At 48.2% G+C, this 16,732-nt stretch overlaps 1 protein-coding gene across 8 annotated transcripts in view; it reads left to right on the top strand.

Annotated features, from left to right (window-relative positions):
• Positions 1 to 1,498: 1,498 nt before the first annotated feature.
• Positions 1,499 to 16,732, top strand: part of SEPTIN6 (septin 6) — a 66,297-nt gene continuing 51,063 nt past the window's right edge. For all 8 annotated transcript variants that reach the window (XM_045538744.1, XM_045538742.1, XM_045538745.1 and 5 more), the window contains exon 1: positions 1,499 to 1,835. In XM_045538744.1, coding sequence (XP_045394700.1) covers positions 1,806 to 1,835 — 30 coding nt within the window. In that variant the 5' untranslated portion in view covers positions 1,499 to 1,805. The remainder of the gene's footprint in view (positions 1,836 to 16,732) is intronic.

Here is a 16,732-nt window from a genome sequence, read left to right as displayed (position 1 = left end):
TTCAGCATCCTCTGCCTTCAGCTTGAGTGCCTCCCTGATGCCAGGCCCTGCACTTGGCCCTGGAGATACATTTTGCCAGTCCTTGTTCTCAAGGAGCACAGGGTACATAAGAGCTCCCTGAGAGAGTGTGAGAAGCACTACTCCAGCAGGTGGAATCAGGCGCCAGGGAAGCTCTACCTGTGGCCACTCCATTTCCTTGTCTCCTCCCTTCTCCAAGGCCAGGGCCTCTGGGTCGGGTCCCTTCTCCCTCTCTCTCCCCGGTTCCTGCTTTTCTTTTTTCCTCTCTCCTGCCTCTCCCTCAGTGGCTCCCACTGTGGGCATCTGCGGGGTCACCTCCCACGCTCCATTGGGACCTCCTTGCGGCCCAGGTTTCCTCCATAAGCCTGCCACCACTCCCCCATCTGGGGTCCCTCTTGCAGGCTGAGTTTCCCTCGGAGACCAGGGAACCTGCCCTTTGGAGGAGTGGAATGGAGCGTCCCGCCCGCTCAGGCCTCGGGCATACCAAATCTGCCAGGGTTCTCCAGTTACAAGTAACGAGCAAGGGGCCAATCCCGGGAGAGAGCGGTGGGCGTCAGGGCCGGAAAGGTGGAGGGGTGCGGAGAGCAAGGGAGAGGACCTGCGGCGGCGGATGGCCGGGAGGAAAAGGAGAGCAGGCAGGCACAGCTCCTGCCTTGGGAGGTTCTGTGCGCACCATCAGCCGCCTTGTCCCGAGCTGAATTAGAGTTAAGGGGAAATCAGAGGGCGGGACAGTGACTGGAGGCCACTCTCCGTCACCTTCCCCTCCGTCCCACTCAATAGAACCCAGAACCTTCATCCCCAGCCCCTCCTCCGAGAGTCCGTGGCGCCCCGGCGCCAGAAGGGGTGAGTTGCCCGAGCCTCTGCTCACGCTGAATGTTCAGAGCTCGGGGAGGGGAGGCGTGTGGTGTCCGTCTGCATTAAGTGTGCAACGGTGGTGAGCTCGGCTCCAGGGAATTACAGCCACAGCGCCCGAGCCTTGGAAATCCCAGGGCAGAAGGGGCATCTCAGGACTTCTGGTTTCGGACTCCGCGTGTCACAGCTCAGGTGCGGGGCCGCAGTGCGGCTCCCCACAACACCCCCCTCTCTAAGCTCCACTGTAGAGCGGCAGGTGCCGCAGGCTCCCCCCCCCCCCCGCGCCCCGCTCCGCCTCATTGGCGCTCCCGGGCAATTGGGGACCGAGGGAACAACAGTAGAGCATGGAGACTCCAGTGGCCAAGGCGCTCCCATCCAAGCACTCTGGGATCTCGGGGGGAAAGGAAGAGGGGGTACCGGGGGCCGGGAAGAGGGAGAGGAGGACAGCGGAACTCAGTAGCTGAGCTGAGCGCAGGAGGGGGGAGGGGCAGGGGCTCCCCTCCAGCCTCCGGGGTCTGGGGACTCAGGGATGTCAGAAGGAGCAGGGGGATGTAACAATCCAGCAGAGGTCGGGACGTACCACGGGGCCCAGTGGCGGGGGGAGGGCAGAGGACGTGGTCACCGAGGGGAGCCCCCGCCCCCCTTCGCAGAGGCCTACAGCTGGGGTTGCGGGGAGAATTGGAACTGAGCTCGAGGTCGGGGGAGGCGGGTTGTTAAATCCGCCCCCTCCTCATACCCAACTTCCGAGGGGGGAAGCGGCAGAGGGGAGGTTGGGGTTGGACCAGCGGCGAGGGGGCCCCTCCCTTGCACCTCCCCCCACCGGACTTGGTCGCGTCCGAAGTGTAACACTTTCTCTTTGTCGGAGGAGCTCTTCTTCCTGTGCGGTAGCTCCCGTTGCGGCGGCGCCCGTGGTAGCCCTGGCGGACCCAGGAGCGATGGCAGCGACCGATATAGCTCGCCAGGTGGTGAGTGCGGGGCTTGGGTGCCAGCGCCCCGGCCGGGGGCCTGGGGAGGGTCAAGGAGACCTGGCTGCCGCCACCGCCGCCGCAAGTAGGGCAGTGGGCAGCATCCAGGAGCCGAGGCACGGCGGGACTTCTGCTCTTGGGGTCAGCGGCTCACTTCCCCAGCCTGTCCCGGAGAACGGTGGTGGCGGGCGGGTGGGGTGCTGGCACAGCCTGCGGGCCGGCAGCCGAACTTAACGTTGCCCGAGAGCTGCAGTGAGCGCCGCCGCCTCCCTCGCTGCAGCTGCGGCCCCACCGCTGGGGCGTTGCCGAATGAATGGCCGCACGAGTCGCCGAGCCCTCCGGGTCCCAGGCACCCCGGCCTTGCCGCGCCCCTGCGCACAGCTGCCCGCCGGGACCCCCGCCTGCACAGGAGGAAGGGCACGGGGCTGGGGGTAGCTTAGGGCAGAAGGCGGTGAGTGGTGAGGGGGGCGGGGAGGTGACTGGCTGGGGTAGGGTTTCTCCATATGCATTACATATGTGACTGCGTCTGTGTGTGTATCGGTGTGTGCGCGTATATGTGCACGCGCGCGCACTCGTGCTTTCCTGGGCGGGCGGCGGCGGCGCCCGGGTCCTGTCTGTGACCCTAGATAAGTCTGCCTGTTTCTCTGAGTGTGCTCACCTCCGGTGTGTGTCCGTGTCCGAACCCCTCTATGTCCGCTGGTGCTGTGTGCCTCTGGGTCCCATTTGTGCGTCAGTGTGGGGTGCAGTTGGCTGGCCTGTAGGTGGCAGGCTGCGTATTTTGGCATATTTTTGAGCGGGCCTCTGGGGATCTGTTACGGGTGCGTGTTCGGTGTAACTGGGCTTGTGTGCCGAAACCTGTGGAGCTGGCTTCTTTCTATGGGGACTCAGGAAAATAAGTGTGAGACTTCCCAAAGGGGTGCTGTCTCTCTTTTTGTTGGCGACAGACTCTGGGGGGAAAAAAAGTCTTCATTTAAAGAGCTGAAGTTTTCTGGCCTGGGATGTGCAGGGAAATCATGTTGAAGTGACGTGAGGCCCCGTGTTTGTTTTTTTGACCAGAAGTTTGGTTGCAAAGGGAGATGATTCCATTTGGGGGCAACACCCTAGCTTTTCTGTTCATCCATGGATATCTGGGATTTTAAGAAGCCCACTAGCACCTTAAGGTGAGGAAGAAGCGTGAGAAAGGGGTAGGTCACATCCCATGACACCAAATACTACTTGATGAAAATCTCTGAACTACATAAAAATGTTTTAAAACCTTGTAGCTTACTTATTTATGGGAATAGTTCATGCAATGAAATTCCAGTGCAAAAAAAATGCCTCTAGGTATTTGATGTAATTGAAATTGATTTGTTTTCGAAATCTGAATCCAGAATCAGATAGTAGTTGATCTACAGGATATGTATTAATTTATTCCACCCTTTTGTCCCTGTTTGGAAAGGCAAGAACCTCCCCCACCCTCTGCACGCCCCAGCACAGAACTCTATGCAGTTATGATGTGGAAGGACCAGGAGTAGATAGGAAACAATGCTCTGTGATGAAAGAATTTGAGAGAATTCTCTTCCCCCCAAGAATGGCACTGTAATATTTATCGCTTTAGTGTTTTGAGGGCTCCCAGGGTGCTTTTCTGCTCCTTGTTACCTGCATTTTAGCTATGGCATAGCTTAAGTGGAATAAGTGGAGGAATTAGTCTTCTGGATTACACTTGCTCCATCCTTAGTGAACAAAAATGACACTAATGATTTTTCTTGTCAGCTAATGAATTTGCATCGACCTGTCCATACTGTCTCCCCAGTCCTCCTTGCCTGGATTAGTATTGCAGGGCAGATGTTGCAAAGGGGAACATTCCAGAAGGTTGTGCTTCACCTCAGGCACAACTCAGGAAACCCAGAGATCCCCTTTGTTCTGCAGATCGGGGTAGGGGGTAGCTCAAGGCTACTTGGTTTGCTTTGTAAGGTTCCAGTTTGGTCTGGCTGGCCTTGCCATACAGTATGATGAAGAACATAATTGTACTCCAGATTCTGAAGCTGAAAGAGCAGCCTGAGCACTTGAGACCTTGTTATCGTGGATAAATGGGTTTCTGGGAAAACTGACGTCACTCTCCAAGCCCCCCTCCCCTCAGCCTATGAAGCTCTTGTTTATGTGTCATTTGTCTCTCTGTTCGCCTTTGTGTCTGCAAGAGGTTGTAATTCACCAGGGAAGATGGAATTAACTCAGGAGACCTTGGATGTCTGGTTGCTGCTTGTTTCTTCCAAGAAGCATGTATCCAGGGTTTGGGAAGAGAAGCCTAGAGAGTAAACCTCAGTGTGGCTAGCTTAGGAGGTCTTTTTAATGAGCTCTGAGGCATGGTGCCATGGGAGTAGTGCCCTGGTGTGTGTGGGGGGGTGTCCTTTTCAGAGCCAGTTAAGTGTTACTGTGGCTAAACATCATTAGTGACTAAAACAGGCCTTAGAGTTGTTGGGTAGGGCCTCTATGTTGCATGCATGCAACTTGAAAGTTCAATTCTGGTGTACATAATACAATCCCATCCAATTTGAATGACCACCACAAAAGACTCTGTGTGACAACATTATTTTTCCACTGTGTCCATGAGTATTTATTTGACTGATTGATATGTGTCCAGCATGGCTAGCCCTTGTCAACTCTACCCAAAAAAGTAATAGACATAGTTCATGGCTTTGAAGCTTACAGTCTAGTTAGAGAAACAAATTCTGGACACTGAAATAATTAGAGAACTATAGAAGATCTTTTGGATGCTCCCTTCCACCCCCTGCCCCTGAGGTGGCTTGAGTGGTGTTAGGGTGGAAAGCCTAGTAGGTGCTCACGGCGCAGGTAGAGAAAGATTTCTCATGAAGAAATTAAGATATACAAAAGTAAAAAAAGTTTTTTATCCTTCTTAGAAGAGAGAGAGAGAGAGAGAGAGGGAAGAAAGAGAGCAGAGAGATAGCAGTGGCATCCTAAAGAAAGAGAAGGGGGTGCCAGCAGCGAGGCCAAGTGGCCTGCTGATTTTGTGGGGACAAAGAGAAAAAGAAAAAAATAGTAATCGTCGTGGAGTAATTAGCAGGCAGCTGTGAGACAACAGGTTGTCCATCTTTCTTGGTTGTTCTCTGTTCCTGGAGGCTTGGTTATCTCTGTAATGTAGTCAGGCTATTGCAGAGGATGTGATTTTGCCCCTGAGATATAGTTTTGGGCAGGAAACTAAGGCCTGGTGTTTGCCCCCCTGCTGTCCTTCTGGGAGCTTCTCAGGAACACCTTGAGGCTATAAAACAAATTCTAAAAGCAGTTTCTGGCAAATGTAAAGAGAAAGATATACATTTCCTTTCTGTCTCTCAGCTCTTTTCTGATGTTTGTGACTACGCAACCCAGCAGGTTGCCTGCCAGCTTGGGAGAGAAACAGCCGAGAGTAGGGAGAGCTCACGACTGATCTTTAGATGTTAGGAAATTGTGGGATTAGATATTTTCCTGTTGTATCATCAAGGCCACCCTTTCAGGTGGCTTGGGCTGCTATTAATTGTGAACTAAAATAAAATTTTAAGGCTCACCCCCCCACCGGCTGACTGAATGGACCCCCTCGTGGCCAAAGGAATATCCTAAAACTAAATTGCCTGCCAGGAGGAGGGAGGTCATACTCATCATGCCCCCTCCCTTCTTGGGGACTTCCTTTGTAACTCACTAGCAAGACTAAGGGTATGCAAAGCAAACCTCCAGGCCCTCAATTTACACAAGAAATCTATGTCCGGTGGCTTATCTCTGATAAACAGCAACTATGTTAAAACATTCCAAGCCTTTTTAGACAAAGCTTCATGTCTTTAAGCAATTACAAGCCAAAGAATCTTTAAACCCACCTCTGACTTGTAAGGCCCCCGGCTTCAAGATGGCCCACCTTTTCGGGCCAAACCAATGTATGATTCCCACGTATTGATTTATGACTTTACCTGTAACCCCTGTCTCCCTGAAATGTGTAAAACCAAACTGTAACCCAGCCACAGCTAGTCCACTTGCTCAAGGCCTCTTGGGCGTGGCTCCGGGTCATGGTCCTCAAATTTGGCTCAGAATAAATCTCTTTAAAATTATTTTACAGAGTTTGGCTTTTTTCTGTCGACATAATATGTACTCTGAAAGGTTATATGACTTGACCAAGGTAACCTAGTGAGCCAGAGTATAGGCCCCAAAAGCTGCATCTCCTGGCTCTTGCACTGAGCTGTTTCTTTCAACATTGCACATTGGGGCCCAAACTTTAAGTGTTGGCCCATTGAAAGAACGTCTCATTGATTCTGGCTTGAACTGATCCCACAGTGTGAACACTGATGCTTTCTCCAGTAGCAATCCAGGTAATAATGGTCATTCTCCCAAATGAAAGAACTTGCAGGGGCTAACTCTGCCCTACACAGTTAGTGTGTGTGGGAGGGGGTGTTAGCCTGGGGAAACTGTCCCAAAGCAACTGCCTATGGGTGGGGAGAAGATTCAAAACCCCAATATTCACCTAGCTGTATAGAGGATACAGCACTATAGAAAGTTTGCATGGCCACAAATATTAAAAATTATTGAATCTAAGTTGAGGGTATGTGGATTGTCATTACACTATTTTCCAACTTTTCTGTGTTTGAGATTTTTTGAAATAGAAAGCTGAGGGAGAATTATAATGCCCCTCAAATGCACATGGCCCCTTCCCTCAAGGAGTTTACAATCTAGTGGTGGAGGCAGACATAAATAACTATACAATTATCACAGTGATAAGTGCTACACAGGAGAATAGCTGCCTGCCATGAGAATTCATTACAAGGGGACCTGATCCAGCAAAGTGGATGGCAGTAGAGGGTGACAAGAAAGGCTTCCTGAGGGCATCAAATAGCAAATGGGCAGATGTGAAGATGGTTGAGATCTCACTTCTGCTACTGGGTTGGGAACATTTCATTTGCTAATTCATCCACTTTTCTTTTCTTTTTTTTTTTTATTTCAGCATATTATGGGGGTACAAAAGTTTAGGTTACGTATATTGCCCTTGCTCCCCCCCCCAATCAGAGCTTCAAGTGTGTCCATCCCCTAGACGGTGCGCATCACATTCATTATGTATGTATACACCCATCCCCTCCCCCACATCTGCCCGACACCCGATTAATGTTATTCCTCCCATCCGAGTACCAACCAGGCCCGACCCTGCTTAGCTTCTGAGATCAGACGAGATCGGGCGCGTTCAGGGTGGTATGGCCGTAGACTAATGTTATTCCTAAATGTACTCTTAGGTGATGATCAGTGAAACCAATTTGATGGTGAGTACATGTGTTGCTTGTTTTTTCATTCTTGGGATACTTCACTTAGTAGAATGGGTTCCAGCTCTATCCAGGAAAATATAAGAGGTGCTCTATATCCCTATTGTTTCTTATAGCTGAGTAGTACTCCATGGTATACATATACCACATTTTATTAATCCACTCATGTATTGATGGGCACTTGGGTTGTTTCCACATCTTTGCCCTTGTGAATTGTGCTGCTATAAACATTCGAGTGCAAATGTCTTTTTTATAGAATGTCTTTTGTTCTTTTGGGTAGATGCCCAATAATGGGATTGCTGGATCAAATGGTAGGTCTACTTGTATCTGTTTAGGGTATCTCCATATTGCTTTCCACAGAGATTGCACTACTTTCCAGTCCCACGAGCAGTTTATGAGTTCCTGTCTCTCCGCATCCACGCCAACATTTATTGTTTTGGGACTTTTTGATAAAGGCCATTCTCACTGGAGATAAGTGATATCTCACTGTGGTTTTGATTTGCATCTCCCTGATGATTAGAAATGTTGAGCATTTTTTTCATATGTTTGTTGGCCATACTTCTGTCTTCTTTTGAAAAATTTCTATTCATGTCCTTTGCCCACTTTTTGATAGGGTTGTTTGATTTTTTTCTTGCAGACTTTCCTGAGTTCTAAATAGATTCTAGTTATCAGCCCTTTATCGGATGTGTAGCATGCAAAAATTTTTTCCTATTCTGTAGGTTGTCTGTTTGCCCTCGTGACAGTTTCCTTGGCTGTGCAGAAGCTTTTTAATTTAATCAGGTCCCATTTATTTATTTTTGTCGTTGCTGTGATTGCCTTTGGGATCTTCTTTATAAATTCTTTGCCTAAGCCAATGTCTGTAAGAGTTTCTCCCACGTTTTCTTCTAGAATTCTAATAGTTTCACACCTTAGATTTAAGTCTGTTATCCACCGTGATTTGATTTTTGTCAGAGGTGAAAGGTGTGGGTCTTGTTTCAGTCTTCTACATGTGGCTATCCAGTTTTCCCAGGACCATTTACTGAATAAGGAATCATAAGAACAGAGACACAGACCAATGGAACAGAACTGATAATCCAGATATAAAACCATCCTCATATAGCCATCTAATCTTTGACAAAGCAGACAAAAACATACACTGGGGAAAAGATTCCTTATTCACTTTTATTTTCATTCATTCCGTCAGCACATATTTATTGGGCACCAACTCCACCAGGCCCTGTGCCAGGTGCTGGGGATATAGTGGTGGCCAAGGCACACAGGAACTCTGCCCTCTTAGAGCTTCCAGATGAGAAGCAGGAATAAGCCCTATTTCCTCTTCACATCCTAAATCTTGGAAATGTGAGTGCTAGTGATGTTCTTATTACAAAACTGCATTATAGCAGAGTGATTTGTCTGTATAGTATAATGAGATTTTGATCTGCAATCATGTGCATAGCATTTATTTCGTGAAGTCTCTGGTGTAAATTTTCTATTAATTGCTGGCTTTGGTACCCAGCACAGCCCCTGCCTTTGTGTGCTATAAGGGAATAAACCCATTGCATTAGCCTGAGCAAAACTAATTAGGAAGATAAGTCCCCTGGAAAAAGGCAGTCCAAAACTAAATAGGACTGATCTCAGGATTTGCCTGCAGTTCTGGATGATCAGAGCCATGGTTTAATACTAGCCAGGCGTGGTGGCATATGCCTGTAATCCCAGCGATTCAGGAGGCTGAGGCAAGAGGATCGCTTGAGACTGGGAGTTTGAGACCAGGATGGGCAGCATAGTGAGACCTCATCTCTAAAAATAATGAAAAAAAAAATGGCGGGGCATGCTGTGTGTGCCTGTAGTCCCAGCTACTCAGAGGCTGAGGCAGGAGGATGGCTTGAGCCCTGGAGTTGGAGGCTGCAGTGAGCTCTGATTGTGCCATTGCCCTCCAGGCTGGGCGACAGAGCGAGACTCTGTCTCAAAAAAAAGTTAGCATGAACAATTGAGAAGGAGTTTTAGTTGCATATACATTAAAACTACATTTGAGACAAATGGAAAGAAAGAAGAGAGAGCAAGAAAACCATGGATGGATGTCATGGGTTTTAACTAACTCAAAATGCTTCCATCTGTGTGATTTCATTTTCCTCAAAAGCTTCCTGGACAAGTATTATCATTTTCTTCATTTTGTAGGTGCAGGGAGACCAAGTGACTTAGTCCAAAGTGTTATTGCTGGTCATTGGATGACACAATGAAACACCTACCAGATGACACAGACTCCTTTAAAAAAAAAAACATTGTTCTTTTCATGATGTTTCTAAGAAATTAAAATCCTGCCATGCCCTCTCCTCCGCCTCTTCTCGCTGCATTCCCCCAGCACCCTCATAGGGGCCAGAGAAGAGTATACTTGGGTGATTTGGAGACTCTCTGATGTTAAAAAGATCCTCAGCTTGAATCCAAGATAGCACAGTCACGGGTTGTGTGGGTTTTCTCTTTTTTTTCTTCTCCATATTACTTTAAATAAAAATCTTGGAGCCACCAGCCATGTAATGATGGATTATTTTAAGTAACAACTGGGGGGGGGCAGAATAAATTAGAAACACAGACCCTTCCTCCTCGGTTTGGCAGGAGGAGGCTTTTGCTGCTGGGAGTTGAAACCGTGGGTTTCTCTGCTGCCTGCACAGAGGAAGGAGACCACATGCTCGGGAGGGTGAGAAATACTGTTATCCTCTTCTTCAGTGTCTTCTCATTAGAGGCAGCCATCTGCTGAATTATGCAGTGTGCTCTCAGCTGGCCTGGTGTGGGGTCACCCGTTCCACTCACTTAAAGGTGACCCGGAAAATATTTGCGGGCCTTCTCAGGGCCATGCGTCAGGGCTCACGTTTCCCCTGCCAGGGCCCTCTCTGACCCCTAATGAAGGCCTTTGGGCAACAGGAGCAGAACTTCGCTTTCTCAGCCCTGATGAGGTGTGAGGTGGTGTTGGGTTTCCTTTCACATGGGAGGCCCCAACACCGAATGCTGGCGCTCAGGCAGGAACTGGGTTTTTTCAGATCCCCATTAAACAAGACCAGATGGAGGCAGAGGCAAATTCGGGCTCCCCAGAGGGCAGTTGGGCATTCACCCAGAGGCCTGTGGGTAAACCTTTTCTTTTCTTTTTTTAGCAGATTGGAGGTAACAATGGCCAGAGCACCTAGAAAACTCTGTGTAAATTGCCTGGCTTGAAGGGACTGTGTCTGGCATTTGTGGGAAAGTTGACCCACCCCAAGCAGGGGTCACTCCTGGCCCGGGGTGGAGATGTTTTACCTAGACTTTGGCTGGTTGAGTTAGGCGGATTCATTAGCTCTGTGGCTCTTGAGCAGAACTCGGCAGCTGGCCAGGCTGAGCCTTAGGCCAGAGTCAGAAGAGAGGGAAATGGGGGAGAAAAGTGGGGGAGTAAGAGGAGAGGAGGAGCGCAGGCCCTCACAGCACTGACTGTCTCAGTGGTCTTCCATGGGCCAGAGCCACCTTGGTGAGCCCACAGGCTTCTGGGCCGTGTTCTTTGACCCTTCTGCCTCCAACCAGCCACAGCCCGATGTCTCGGAATTTTACCAGCATAAAGAAATACATCTGCCGCTTGAGTCAGCTTTTCCATTTGACAGTGGCAGTCTGCTTGACAGGGCCCTGGATCCTAGCACCATTCATTCTCTGCTACTAAATCACTCTGTGACGCGGGACAAGTCACTTCCTCTTTCTGAGTCTCTGTTTCCCCATTTGTACAACGAATGGGTTGGATTAGGTGATCTTAACATTTCCTTGTTCTCCAGCCTAAGTTTCTTTTAGGTCCTTGACTGCTTCTGCTTCCCAACGAGGCGGCAGAATTTAACTCCATCCCTTCCCTGCTTTGACCCTTTGAGCTGGGTGGGGAGAGAGTTTGTAGAGAAGGTGAATCTATGCTTTTAGCTCAGCAGGGTCTCTGTAAGTGGAATGGAAACAACACTTAGATAGTGTCTGTTGGTGTAGGTGTATACAGTTATTGTCTTTCTATAAAGGTGCGTGACAGCTGAATGCTTGTCTATTGAATCCTACTTCTAATGCAGTAGGAGAGCTGGCTATTTAATGGAACCCTGCTGTGAATGCTTTTATAGAATGAAAAGCCACTCTGGAATTTGTCTTGTGTATTAACACCAGAGTTCCATGTACTGGATTTGCCAAAAATGGGCCTCGCCTCACACCCCGTATGGTAAGGATAATCTCCCTTGTGCCTCCTCAGGGCCCCCTAAGCTGCTCACCCACTGAAGGGCATTTCTGAGGCCCCTTGGGGGTGCTGCCAGCTTTTGCAGGCCTTATTTCTCATGGGAACAGCCCCCAAATTTCTCTCTCCCAGTACAGGGCATTATGACTACTCTCAGTTTCCTCTTAGCCCGGCTTAATCAGCATAAGGGAAATTCTAATACTTGGTGTGTTGGGTGCATTGGAGGGTTTTTTTTTAAACCTCTGGGAACTTATCAGTGCTTTTGTGGCTCTTATGGCTGGTAATACAGTGGCATCCACTCCCTTGATAGCACTGAAAGCAGCAGATGGGGCTGTCAGCTACCTGATTGTTTCATCGAAATTTTTTGCTACATGTTTCAGGATATATGATTTGATGTTGGGTTCACATGAATCTTTAGAATAAGAAGTTACACTGTATAACAGTAAGTTATGCATATTATGTATAATAATAAGTTATAATAGGGTTTTTTGTAGGTAAAATAAATGTTTTATATACAAGAGGACCACCTGAAAGCTAAATGCTCTGATTAACCAAATTGTCAAGGACCTTCTTGGTTGTAGTTGAAAATTTTTCTAAAATATACGAGGCCACTTTCCTGCCCTGGAAAGTATCATATCATAGAATCTTTTTTATTTTTATTGTTTATTTTTTTGAGGCAGGGTCTTGCTCTGTTGCCCAGGCCAGAGTGCAGTGGCTAGATCATAGCAACGTCCAACTCCTGGGCTCAAGCAATCCTCCCACCTCAGCCTCCCAAGTAGCTAAGACTACAGGCACATGCCACCACACCCAGATAATTTTTCTTATTTTTTGTAGAGATAGGATCTTGCTATTTTGCCCAGGCTGGTCTTGAACTTGTGGCCTCAATTGATCTTCCCACCTCAGCCTCCCAAAGCGCTGGGATTACAGGTGTGAGTCACCACGCCTGGGTGAATAGCTTTTTTAAGGCCATAGCCAACCAAGACTGAATTTTAAAAAAAATAAAATAACGTTTTTTCTTGCTTATAGAAGTAAAATATGCCTATTGTAGGAAATTTGGAAAAACACAGAAAAGCAACATCACCTACAACTCCTCTATCCAAAAGTAACCACTGATATCATTTTTTTTTTTTTTGAGATAGTCTCACTGTGTTGCCTGGGCTAGAGTGCCGTGGTGTCAGCCTAGCTCACAGCAACCTCAAACTGCTGGGCTTAAGCGATCCTACTGCCTCAGCCTCCCGAGTAGCTGGGACTACAGGCATGCACCACCATGCCCGGCTAATTTTTTCTATGTATTTTTTAGTTGTCCAGATAATTTCTTTCTATCTTTAGTAGAGACGGGGTCTCGCTCTTGCTCAGGCTGGTCTCGAACTCCTGAGCTCAAACGATCCTCCTGCCTCGGCCTCCCAGAGTGCTAGGATTACAGGCGTGAGCTACCACGCCCGGCCCACTGATACCATTTTGATGTATATTCTTCCAATTTTTTTTTTTTTTGAGACAGAGTCTCACTTTGTTACCCGGGCTAGAGTGAGTGCCGTGGCATCAGCCTAGCTCACAGCAACCTCAAACTCCTGGGCTTAAGCGATCCTACTGCCTCAGCCTCCCGAGTAGCTGGGACTACAGGCATGAGCCACCATGCCCGGCTAATTTTTTTGTATATATATTTTTAGTTGGCCAGATAATTTCTTTCTATTTTTAGTAGAGACGAGGTCTCACTCTTGCTCAGGCTGGTCTCGAACTCCTGACCTCGAGCGATCCACTCGCCTCGGCCTCCCAGAGCTAGGATTACAGGCGTGAGCCACCGCGCCCGGCCTATTCTTCCAATTTTTTTTTAAAAAAATGTATGCATACTTTCCTCCCATCCTTGGGATGATCCTATGTATACAGGTTGGGTTTTTTGTTGTTTTGCCTAACAGTATTTGGTCATGTCATTAAATATTCTTAGAAATATTTTTATCAGCTGCTTAATATTTCATCATGTATCACTGAACTGATGAATTGGGCTTGGTAGTCTTTTTCTGATGCATTGGTTTTGGTAGATTTACAGGATTGGGGATGAAGGTGGAGAAAGGGAAGGTGTGAGAGCTTGGGCCCACTAGTATAAGTGACTGATGAGGCTGCTAAAAAGAATCCTATTTCAGGCTTTTTGTCCTTTCCTAGCATTTGGATGCAAAAGGCCAGAGAAGAAAGTTTAGGGAAAGCCTAGTCATCAGCAGTGAATTTCAAACTTTTTGGTCTCATCCTTCAGAATGACAGCTACTAACTTAGCCACCCTGCTTTTAAGCAGAGGCAGAAAATTCGCCAACGACACAGATGCACCCTCAGCTCCCAGAGGCCTTAAATACTGCTCATTTACTCTACCACAGAGGTTGGAAGAGGGGCAGAGGAAAGAGAGCCACAGGAGTTGCCTACTTGGGTGCTTGTGTGACTTTACTTTCAGAATAACAGCAGTGGGAGAAAGATTTACAGCTGGAACTGCCATAACTGGGTCTTCATAATATGTACCTTACGAATATTCAATTAAAAGACCAAATTGGTGTGTCCTCCAGAGAGGAGGCGGTAGAGAAAGAGAGCAGTGTTTCTGCCTGTGATACGAAATGTGGTATAACGTATTTCAAAACCGCAGGTGACTGCAGATGAGGAGAAAACAGGAAATGTAATTGGGGAGGGGAGTGGGGGCTCTCCCAATTCTCAGGAGCTCTCTTTCATTTTGCATTCCTTTTAGCTCGTCTCAGACTCTGCATCCTAATTACCCCTGCTGCAAAGCTGAGTGAGAACTCTCCTTTCTTATATTAAAAATGTTTTAAAATTACACAGGTAATGTGTGAATACATTCATGCTACGGAAGAATCAAACAATATAGAACTGTACTGACTACCTCCTTGACTAAGGCCCTATTTCCATTCCCCTCCCCTGAGGTAGCCACAGTTCTTGGTTTGGTGCATGTCTTCAGTCCCCTGTCTATTCATCCACATCCATTTCTGTGCAAATACACACGTGCAGGGCTGTTTGTGCATATATGGGCTCGCGCTGTGCTTACTGTTCTACAACTTCTATTTTCTACTTCGGAATATGTCTTGGAGGTATTCACATCAGTATATATAAAACCACCACATCTCTTCTTTACTGGCTACATTCTTTATATGCCAGAATATGCACGTACCATAATTTAGTTAAATATTTTCCTATTGTCTTGTCGGACATTTAGTTTTTTTCTAGGTCTTCAGTATTATAAACAGTGCTGTAATAAATTTCCTTGGGCATAGATCTTTGTACAGATCCTGAGAGGAGGTTGCAAGACTATAGGAGATGTGCAATTTAAAATTTTGGTGATTTCAGCCTTTCCAGCATTGCAGTTTAAGCCTTGAATACGGCACCACCTGCTATTAAAGATGACAACTTGAGGTTTTAGTGTCAGATGTGCTGGGCCAAGTTGCCAGTTCCATCTCCTCTTGTCCACATTGTAGTCAAGGGAATATTCAATGAACTGCAATCAAAGTAACCAGGACCTCAATTAATCAGGCCACTGTTAAGGAGAAAGAGGAAAGGGATAAGGTATCAGAGATTTAGTGAGAGAGGAGGGAAGAAACTTCCAGGGGCTGTCCTGGGGTCAGTGTATGTCAGTTCACCCACTGACATACACCCTGGGTCAGGTCAGTTCACTTCAACCGGCATTTATTGTCACAGTGTCTGAATGTCACTCCACTGGCTCAACATTATCAGAGCCACCTCCTCATAATGTCTCTCTGCCCCTAGTCTTTCCAATCAAACAAGCACCCTGAGGCTGGAATGATCTTTTAAAAACACTACCTGTATCATGGCCCTTTCTGCTCAAAACACTCAAAATCCCCCCAAACCCCATTGCCTAGGGAATGAAGCCCATGGTCTTTTCTTCTGCCATTTAGGGCTCTTTGCATCACTGTGCTAGGTGGGAGGTAATTGTGGGCACATGAGAGGTTTTTGTTAAGTTTCGGCAGTGAAGTAAATCTTTAGGGATAAGGTATGGAGCTCTCCCCACCGCCCTCCACTTCAGTTTGAAAATTCCTTTCCTCTCTTTTTGGCTTTGGAGCACTTGCAGTTTCATGGTGCTGAATTTGGAGACCGGAAGAGGCCGTCAGGGGTGATAAAATATGGCCCAGGAAACCTCAACTCTGAGGCTGTCCCAATTTCCCGTGCCTGCTGCAGAGGCTCCACCAAGAAAGCATTTTGGCTGTTAAGTCCCTAGCTCCCCTTCAGTGTTGAGGACCAAGAACCAGCAGTGGGAACCTTACCGCCTACTTAGTTTGCTTTATAAAAAGAAGATGGGGAAAGGGGAAGGGGAAGCAGAAAGGGGTGAATGTAGAACAAAGTCCTGAGTGATGTGAGCCCCCCTCATGAAACTCAGCTGTCTTCGGGGGGCCCTCTGGTGCACAGAATATACCAACTCTGACTGAATGATGGCATATGGTCGTCTGTCAAGAATGCTCCGCTGGGAGTGTGTGGGGTGAGATGTGTGAGGGTAATGAACTTGCCAGATGGCAGTCACTGGCACTAGCCCTGTTGCTTGCTTTTGGAGCATCCAATGACACTGATGGGAGTGGGATCCCAAGCTGTGTAACGGGAATACCTGGCAACCAGTCCTAACAAGGTAGGCTGCCTCGAGGCTGCTCCTCCGTCACAGCCCATCCCTTTCGGGGTGAAGATGTGCCCTTATTATGGACCTAGTCTAAAAGCAGGGCCAGTCCAACAGAAGAGCTGCCTACTAGTGCTGCCTGGCATGCTGGCGCCCCCGCAGGCCTCCTGGCGTGGACCATGCCCTTCTTGGATTGCTCTTGGCACCTTTCTGGTTATGGAAAGCTTGGTGCAGCCCCACCCAACAGAAACTCTGACTCCTTACACAGCCCACCCATCCTTCTTGTCCAGCTCGGCTGTCTCCAGCTCCCCTTCTTCTCTCTTCTTCCCTCCCTTCCCCCGTGGCCGTTAGCAGTTGGCACACTTCTTGAGTACATGCAGGCCCCTTTTGTCCTTCCCCCTGGCTCCTTGGAAGTCTGCCCCAGTTTGAGGCTCTCCTTGTTTTGTAAAAATGTTAACCGTAAGAAGCTTTGGGCCTTGCAGGGGAAGCAAAGGCCTTCTGCTTTGCAGGGCTGGAAGTGGCTTGTCTGACCCCTGTGGAGTCAGGGGAATCGGAGTAAGCATGGAGGCAGCTCCCTTTAGCCGTAGGAAGCCACGAGTGTTCCATGGCATTACTGGTCAGGTCTGGGGGCCTAAGGGTAACATCACAGTGCAATAACAGCAGCAGCTACTGTTGAGCGAATGCTTGCCACGTGCTAGGCACTATGCTAGGCGCTTGGGGAACATTATCCTATATAATTCTCTCACTGACTACTCCTAGTTTCCAGTTTTACAGAGGGGGAGACTCTTGAGAAGTTAAGTAACTTGTCTGAGGTCACACAGCCAGAAAG

Source organism: Lemur catta, chromosome X (assembly GCF_020740605.2).
Source record: "Lemur catta isolate mLemCat1 chromosome X, mLemCat1.pri, whole genome shotgun sequence".
NCBI lineage: Eukaryota > Metazoa > Chordata > Mammalia > Primates > Lemuridae > Lemur > Lemur catta.
Note: the sequence above shows the minus strand (reverse complement) of the source record. Positions and strands in the feature narration are given on the sequence as shown.